Genomic DNA, 8413 nt, shown 5'->3' on the forward strand with positions numbered 1-8413 from the left:
ATTCTGCACCTGCTCCCCAGCCCTTAGTCCCTGGAGCCAGTATTATCAGGGCAAATGGTACATGTTCAAATCCAGAGCACTCAGGTCTATGAAAATATGTAACAGTCTTATGGCAAGTAATTGAATGGTTGAACACGAGGAGGAACTAAGCTTCTGCCAGCTATTGTCAGCAGATACTATGACAGCAAGAGACACAATTCCGTTGGAAAACAGCTCCATAAAATGGAATGAACTCTGTTGAAAACTTAAGACCACTGTAAACATCCCTGCCTTTCCTCTTGAGATGCCAAGTGCATTGCTCTGACTGCCTGCAGTATAAACAGAGAGCTATTTAGAAACTTGTATAAAATAAAATTCCAAAGCAAAACACTCCAGCAATTCTCTGTGAGCCCTTTGTCATCTGGTGGGAGGCTTCAAGACTAAGGATGACAGGTGTTAGACATGCTGAGTAATGCCTGGCTGAGGAGCGCTTGGATGCTCCGGCGGTGAAAAGCCCTGTGAAGTGGTGCAGAAAGCAGGAAGGGTCAGATCCAGAAGGATCTCTTTGTGTATTTCAGTCTTTTCTCAGATATCCAAAAAAGCCATATAAAGCATGAGCCAAGCATACAGAGGAACATAAAGCTACAGCTGGTGTGCTTCATTTAGGAAGTATGCTGGCAGTTTTCCTTCTCCTCCATCCCCCTTAGGGCCCAGGTTCAGCAAATCTGTTAATCACTTTCCAAGCTTCGATGGACATGAACCTTCAGGACAGATTTAAAGTTAACTCTGTATTTTACTGCTCTCAGGAAATGTACCTAATCAGGTTCTGTTGCTGGCTGAAACAAGGCCTAACAATGAACTTAAAATGAAGTCCATAAACTTCATTCAAGAAAAGAAAAATAGTGAAATGTTCTGAAAGTGAATTAAAAATCCAGCCAGCTCAAGCTCACATCTTGTCAAGCACAAAGACAAAGCCAGTCAGTTTTCTGGCCAAGTAGTTCTTCTGGCACTAGAGTTCAAATCTCAGGTCCTGATTATGCCAAGCATTAAAAAAAAAAAACAGCCCAAACTTTTTTTTTTTTTAAATTCAGAATTACAATCGTGGTTGTCAAACACTCAGTTCTGTCATGCTGCCTATTTGCACAGTAATGAAAGCATGTTGTGCTTTGATGGCACAGCTCTTGCCTGTCCATTTTATCAAGCAGTGAAGAGAAAATAATTGAAAAAGAGAAGGCCTCTGGCTTTCTGCATGTGTGACACACTATGCGTGTCAATGCAAAGCTGAAGCCTCATGTTCCCAGGCATGCATGGCACTCACCCTGCTGCCAGGGCTCTCAGGACACTAATAAACTCCTGATATTGTTTATAATAGAAACCAAACAATCCTCTTCACAACACACATTAAAAAACCATGCACAACGTGATTTCTACAAAACTTTACACTTTTGCTGAACAAAACTTCTATGACAATTAGGCATAGCATATACTTCAGATTCTTCCTAGATCCTCAAACATATAAATGCTACCATGTGCCCTTCATCACTGCGGTTATCACTGTGGCATGCCATGAAAGAAGCAAACCTCAAGAGACTGTACAGAGCTTCAGTCTTAGGTCAGGTGCTGGAATCAGGTGTAAGATGGTGAGATTCAGGATAAAATATCCCAGCTGTGTCTTGTTGAAGGATGATGGGTTTGATCTGCACAGATGTCAAACCAAACATAGTACTTACCAAAGTACTTGAGCTTTAGAAAACACTTGCTAATGGTCCTGTAACTCCTTTGCTAAAAGCCTTTCACACTTCATTACATATGCCCAACTCCAAGTGCTTCATGCACCGCAGAACAGCTGACCCTGTTCCCTCTCAAATATACTGGAGTTACTAATGTGCAGCAGTTCGATGTGAATGCATTCACAACTGGCCAGAACACATAGAGGCAAGAGGTCTTGGGGTTTTCCTAAATCTCAGATTGCAATGAAAGGAATTTCAGAAATGAACTTTCCCATTATCTTATGAGGAGTTTAATACCGTGTTCTGGAAGGCTTATACTCCTGAATCTGATCAAAAGTAGCACTGGGAGGTGGTGGTGGTACCCTTTTTGAACACACAGCACAACAAAGGAATCCATATCAGGACTTGAATCATTGTGATGTTCCAGTATTGTTCTGTAATAGTTACTAAAGTATCAGAACTCTATTCCTGACAGATCTCACTTGCAGGCAAAACTCTTACTGTTGCTACAGGAAACAGCAAGCCAGTGAAAGGAGAAAAATCATTGGCAATTACTTTTTACCAAGTTAGCTTTTTTGCCTTCCAATTAGGATTTACACATGCTGACAATTCAGTAACACGCAGGAGTCAGATGATAAGGGAGGGTTTCATGAAGTGCCCCTTTCCAGCCCAAATGCAGCTTCCTACGTAGCAACCGTTACTGGCCAGGGCTGGTTTCGCCCACAGAGGACTAACTTTCCCAGGTAATAGCTAAGTAGCATCACAGTATGCTTTGGCCTTTTAATTGTTCAATTGTTTTTTGCTGTTGAATGCCAACAACTCCCATTCACACCACGTAGTTTAAGGAGATCTTAGGAGCAGTACAACAGCTATAGTTTTGGATATTTTAATCAGCATTTTGTTGCTGTTCTTGGAAAAAGATGTGAAAGTCAGCACAGACAGTAAGGAACTGGCAAAAATCTGAAAGTGCCTCTGCCCAGGAAATCATTTTGACTCACAGTTTTTGTCAAGCCAGTTATCATCCATTATAGATAATTATCACTATATTGAAGACTGAAACTGAGAAACACAGAACAAAAGAAACTATACTGGTGCTGTGCGCTCGTTCTCCAGATGCATAAGGGGTGCCATGCTTTCAAAGCTGAGCAAACAAATTTTGTTATCGAAGGAGTTTTGTTTGGGTGGGGTTTTTTTCCCTTTAATCTCTATACACACATTGTTCTTATGATAAAAATCAGGTACTTAAAACAGCAAATGCCTGTGTTGATACTGTAACATCCATTAACCTACCACATACCTCTCTGTATTTGCACTGCTTTCTCTCTTTTTTATATATAAATTTTGTATCATTAGTAGTTATCTGTACAGCAGCTGCCAAAAAAATAATAGGACAAATTTAAATACTCATTCTTCTTTCAAACTCAAAGTTCTAAAGTAACCTGGTTAACAGGACTTGACTCCAGCCAACATTCAAGAGGCCCCACCTCAGACAGCTTTTGCAAGAAGTGTCACTGGCCTGCACATGCCTACACCCTGTCCAGGTCAGTCTTGTATCTTTCATGCCTCCCAGCCCCACTTCCTTTTCCCCAGTAACTGCCAGATCCCTATTCACTTCACAAAACGTAACTGAAAATCTTGAGAACCCAAATCCTGCATTATTCTCAAATATGTGAAAATAAGAGAATGGGCTTTCAATTCATCTGCAGACATCTGCAGAGGAACAAAGTGTGTATTTTAAAAGCCTGCAGAAAAACAGGGAAAAATACTTACTTGTAGCACTGATTTGGGAATAATTTAGTTAAATTCATGCAAACATACGAGACCTGTGCATTTCAATTAACTGAAAAGAGCTAAAATCCTGTGCGACCATTTTTAAAAGAACAGATTTATTCTAAAGATCCGTCACAAACACCAAACAAAATATATTCTGCAGGATATGCACAGCATATGAGAGTTCTGAATATTTTATAATTTCACCTGGAAATTCCTTTCACCAATCAAAAGGCAAGTAGTTTCCTCACCTGCAAACTCAGATTTGCTCGGGAACCTTGCTGTTGTAGGGCAGCAGGCTCACAGAGGGGAGTCTGCTTTTATAGGCTGCAAAAATGCCCTTTTTTAAAAAAAAGCTTTATTACAGGTAGAGCTCACTTCCCTTCTCAGGAAGGAGGTAGCTAAACCAAAGCCCAGCTGAATTTAAGATACAGTTAACTATAAAACAAGAATAGGAGTAAGCTCACAGATTCAAAGTGAAGGACTTAAAGGGAGATACAGAGAAATCCCATGGTGCAACTGCTGTCCCTTAAGGCAGTCAGTCACCTTTTTTATCTTCAGTACCAAAATCTTTGGATAAAACCCAAAGCAGTTCCCAGAGTGGCAAAGCAGGAGTTCCTGCATGTTCCTTCACTGGCCTGACAGAAGCCACCTTAGTCAGAAGAGAGTTAATAAAGAGGTCTCTCAGCTTCCTGGGAGCCCTTGTTGGGGCTGTAAATACAAGAAAACTGAATGGAAAACTGCAACAGAACATCAGTAAGGGTCCATGGTGGAAACAGGTCATAGCCTGGTTTGTGCCCTCCCACCACATGTTTTGGAGTTTGGTTAATGGGACACTGTCTAGGAAATGTCAGGCACTCAGAAGCAGCTGGGAGGTTCATAGGAGAAGGACTCAGTGCTGGAACAGGAAGACACCTGCCTGTACAGTTTGCTCAAAGGCTCACAAGAGACCACCACGTGTGCTAGGGAAACACCACAATGCCCACCCACCCTCCTGCCACACTCACAGCAGTACCTAGGGATTTCAGACTTTCATTCCTTACTTTGAGTTCAGTAACCTGCAATAAATTAATGTCATATAATGTACTTCGCAATATAGAGAAATTTAATTTTTGAATGCAGCTGAAATAAAACTAGTCCTGCTGACTAGTGAAGAATATTACACAAACTCTGGCCAACCTGGAGCTAAAGCTATCAACTGGCAGGCTGATGCCAGCATGCTCACTGATCTGTTGTATGATGCCAAACAGAAAAGGTAATGGTTGAGTTCTTCCTACCTTTCTCTTAAGAGATGCACTTGTTTCACTTTTTCTCCTCTACCTGGCTACTGATTTCCTTTTTTTTATTTGCAAGGAAGAGTATATTAAGCATCCAAAGATTATTTTGGCCACTATTTTACAGTTTCCTTGATGAAATAAAACCCTTTACCAATTGCTTTATCAGATCTTCCTTGCCTTAAAATTAGTTTACTTGGACCACTGTTATCAACAGATCAAGATATCAACTTTTCTTTTCATAGATAATACATTATTCTTGCTGTTAAAAAAAAAAAAAAGATAACCCCCTGACTTCATTTAATCAAAGCAAAGAGAAAGCTGAACTCTCATGTCAGTTTCTAAGGCATTTACCAGTACTGATTGCAGGTCCGAGGCGATTTCATGTCTTCTGACAATGATCTCTGTGGAGATCGCAGAGAGCAATTCTTAAAATCACTTTTATGTATCTTTACTGCAGTTTATTTGTACAGGCACAGCATTTTATAAAGGAACTTGAATTGAATTAAACAGCAAGAGAGACATTAATACATTATTTCAAGGGAAAGAGAAAATAGCAGTAGTTGCCTTGAAAAGTTCTGTGAGTGATTTACTGATTTCCTTTCTTACATTCTCAGTCCCACTTGGAAGTTTTCCTCCTCATATACTTGGACCCCTCACTGTCGATTGCTTCGTAGAGGTCCTTTTTGTTCTCTGCTGTTGCATGCAAATAACCAAGGTAGGCCACACAGAGGCTAATTGCTATCAGTCCAAATGCCATCACAGGTTTGTTCTGACAAGAAAAAATTTGGTACATGTTTTTAGTCAAAACACTTTTCATTAAACTCAAACATTACATTCTTCTATCTCAGCTTAGAAACGGAGCAGTAAACTACTGTGACATCTGCAAAAATCATCACTGCCTTCTTGCAGACTGAATTTTCTGACAGCAAAAAGAATGCCCTTTGGAAAAGAAGATTCTTTCTGGAGACAGAGCAGCACATTGCCCAGTACTCTGTATTTTGCTGTTTGGAAATGCTGCTTGAGCATGAATGAACAAGCCAAACCCAATTACTAAAGGTCTCTACTACAAACTTTTAACAGAGTTCATCTGGATATACTACTGGGACAATGCACTCTGCTCCTGCCAAGCAACCTTGATTACAATCCTCTAAACCAGATTTTGTATTCTTATCACAAAACCTACTTTTCTTATACTAAATCTGTATTTATTATATGCAAAAATTTCACTCATTCCTGGGTTCTGAAAATGCTAACAAAACCTGAGTATCATCAACTTAATTATAAAAGAAAAAGAAAAATCAAAAATATTGAAAAGCTACCAAAAATTGCCTCATTTCATACCAAAAAAGTTTGCGTTCTATGATTTGTTCCCATTTAAATATTAAAAACAACTCCTGTTGTTTTTATTGCGTAATAATATTCCTTAACCTGTCAAATTAGATGGGTAATATGCCTCTAAACAGTCTTTCTGAAAGCAACTTGGCTAGGTACAAAAGAATCAGACAATATAGCAGTGAAATAAAAGCTGCAATAAACAATGTAATGTTCTGCGCTCTCAACAATCTAAATGGAAAAGAGTAAAAATATTTTTAGTTACATTTCTGAGTGGTTTGCATAACAAGAGATGGTTATATAATGCACAGAGAATTGTAATGATTACTTTAAAGCAACTGTTATCTCTTCAAGCATATTTAGTTTCGCTCAGAACGACTGTCTTACAGGTTTAATGAAAAGCTCTGGGTTCACAGCTCGGAAAAGCATAGTTGTCTGAACGCTCCTCAGTCCTGGTTTTCTCTCTTTGGGTGTTTCATTTTCATTTGGAGGTTTGGTGGAAGACATGTTACTTAACGTTGAATACTTCCTAGAAGTAGAATGAAAAGCAAGTGTAATTTCTGTAAAAAAACTGGAAGAACTGCATTCAATGAATGCAAATTCACACTCAGTTTGTCTTCTTACAGCATGAATTTTAGCTGGTGTAAATATTACTGATCGCCTCTGGTGTCATCTAACACTCCCAACTTAAGCACACCAATTTTCAATTCTGTTAATTTTGTACATCCTAAAATTAACTTTTGGAGAGTCACATCTTCATACAGCATATCTAAGTCTCCTCATAATGGGCTTGGGGTTTTTCACTTGCCTTTGGCTAATGCTTTATCTACCTGCGGACCAAGCACAATCAGTCTTTAGACCACTGGCTAAAAAGACAATGCTAGGAAAAATTTTATTTTTTTGAAACTCTTCTACATGACAGAACAGCCCAAGCACCGCTGTAGTGCAGTCACTTTAACCACACACCTCAGCAGGCCCAGCACTCAGGTCTCACTTTTGCACACACTGGGCATGTCACAAATACCTTTGGTTCAAACTGAATTTACTGTGGGGGTGGTGAGGCACTGGAGCAGGTTGCCCAGAGAAGCTCTGGATGCCCCATCCTTTGAAGTGTTCAATGCCAGGCTGAATAGAGCTTGTGAGCAACCTGGTCTTGTGGAAGTCTTGTCCCTGCCCCTAGCAGCGGGGCTGGAACGAGATGATTTTCAAGGTCCCTTCCAACCCAAACCATCCTACGAGCACCTGAGCAAAGGTGCAAAAACACGCCCTTGGCTAACCCTGATTACTGAGGGGCAGAGGAGACACGGTGCAGGGGATCCCCTGGGAAGGGCAGGCCAAGCGCAGTCGCACAACCTCACACCGGGCGGCGAGGGGCTCCTGGAGCCGCCACCGGGACGAAGAGGGCAGTTTAGCCCCAGTTTGAAAAAGCCCAGCGGGGACTCCCGGCACACGGGGCACTGGGCACCGCGGCCTCACGGAACAGGGCGGCGGGGGCGATTAACCCCGCTCACACCACCCCCCGCCCCCGCTACTCACCGCGCGCAGCCGGCGGCACCTCCCCGCGGGGCGGGGCTGCGCCTGCGCGCCGGCGCCCCCTCCAGGGCGGGGGCGCGGGGCGGTGCCCGGGTCTCGCCCCTCCCCTCAGCCGTGGGGCGGCGGGGCGTGCAGCGGGCGGAGCGCGTCCGCCTCTGGCGGGGCTGCGGAGCTGCTTCCCAACTCATAGAGCCGTCCCGGCTGGAAGAGGAGTTTGAGATCGTCCCGTACAACCGTCCACGCGGCCCTACCACTGTAACCCATAACCATTAAATCACCCAAGCTGGATCCAGACGCCTCTTGAGCCCCTGCAGGGATGGTGGCTCCACCACCTAATTCCCTGGGAAATATTTCAGTGCCTGACCTGCTTAAGTGAAAAATATTTTTCTAATGTCTAATCTAAACGTCCCCTCTCTCAGTTCAAGGCCATTCCCTCTAGTCCGGTCACTGCAGACGCGGCAGAGGAGACCAACCCCAAAACCTCCTTTCAGGGAGTTGTAGAGAGGGATAAAGGCCCCCTCAGCCTCCTCTTCGTGAGAATAAACAACCTCAGGTCCCTCAGCTGTTCCTCATAAGACATGTTTTCTAGACCTTTCAAGAGCCTTGTAGCCCTTTGTTGGCCACACTCCAGCACATCAATGTGTTTTTTAAAGTGAAGGGCACGGAACAGAATGCAGTACTCAAAAAGTGGGAGACGGGGGAAGGAGCAGGCTCTATTAGATGGGCCCTTCACCACTGAGCCACTCCTAGCACCTGGGCATGGTCACTACAAGAAAGACACTGAGGTGCTGG

At 42.6% G+C, this 8413-nt stretch overlaps 1 protein-coding gene across 1 annotated transcript; it reads right to left on the minus strand.

Moving 5' to 3' along the window:
• Positions 1-3574: 3574 nt before the first annotated feature.
• SMIM8 (small integral membrane protein 8) lies at positions 3575-7689 on the minus strand. The gene is made up of 3 exons (XM_039569928.1): positions 7625-7689; positions 6476-6617; positions 3575-5525 (listed from the first exon to the last, which is right to left on the minus strand). Exons 2-3 carry the CDS (start codon positions 6593-6595, stop codon positions 5367-5369), a joined length of 279 nt encoding a protein of 92 aa, XP_039425862.1. The 5' UTR covers positions 6596-6617; positions 7625-7689; the 3' UTR covers positions 3575-5366.
• Positions 7690-8413: the final 724 nt, after the last annotated feature.

This window comes from Corvus cornix, chromosome 3 (genome assembly GCF_000738735.6).
Source record: "Corvus cornix cornix isolate S_Up_H32 chromosome 3, ASM73873v5, whole genome shotgun sequence".
NCBI lineage: Eukaryota > Metazoa > Chordata > Aves > Passeriformes > Corvidae > Corvus > Corvus cornix.

Excerpts from the sequence above, each read along its gene's own strand:
- SMIM8 (XM_039569928.1), bottom strand. The coding sequence starts at position 6,595 with ATGTCTTCCACCAAACCTCCAAATGAAAATGAAACACCCAAAGAGAGA. Across the intron at positions 5,526-6,475 it reads CAGAGCTTTTCATTAAACCT|AACAAACCTGTGATGGCATT; the intron begins GTAAGACAGTCG and ends TTTTCTTGTCAG.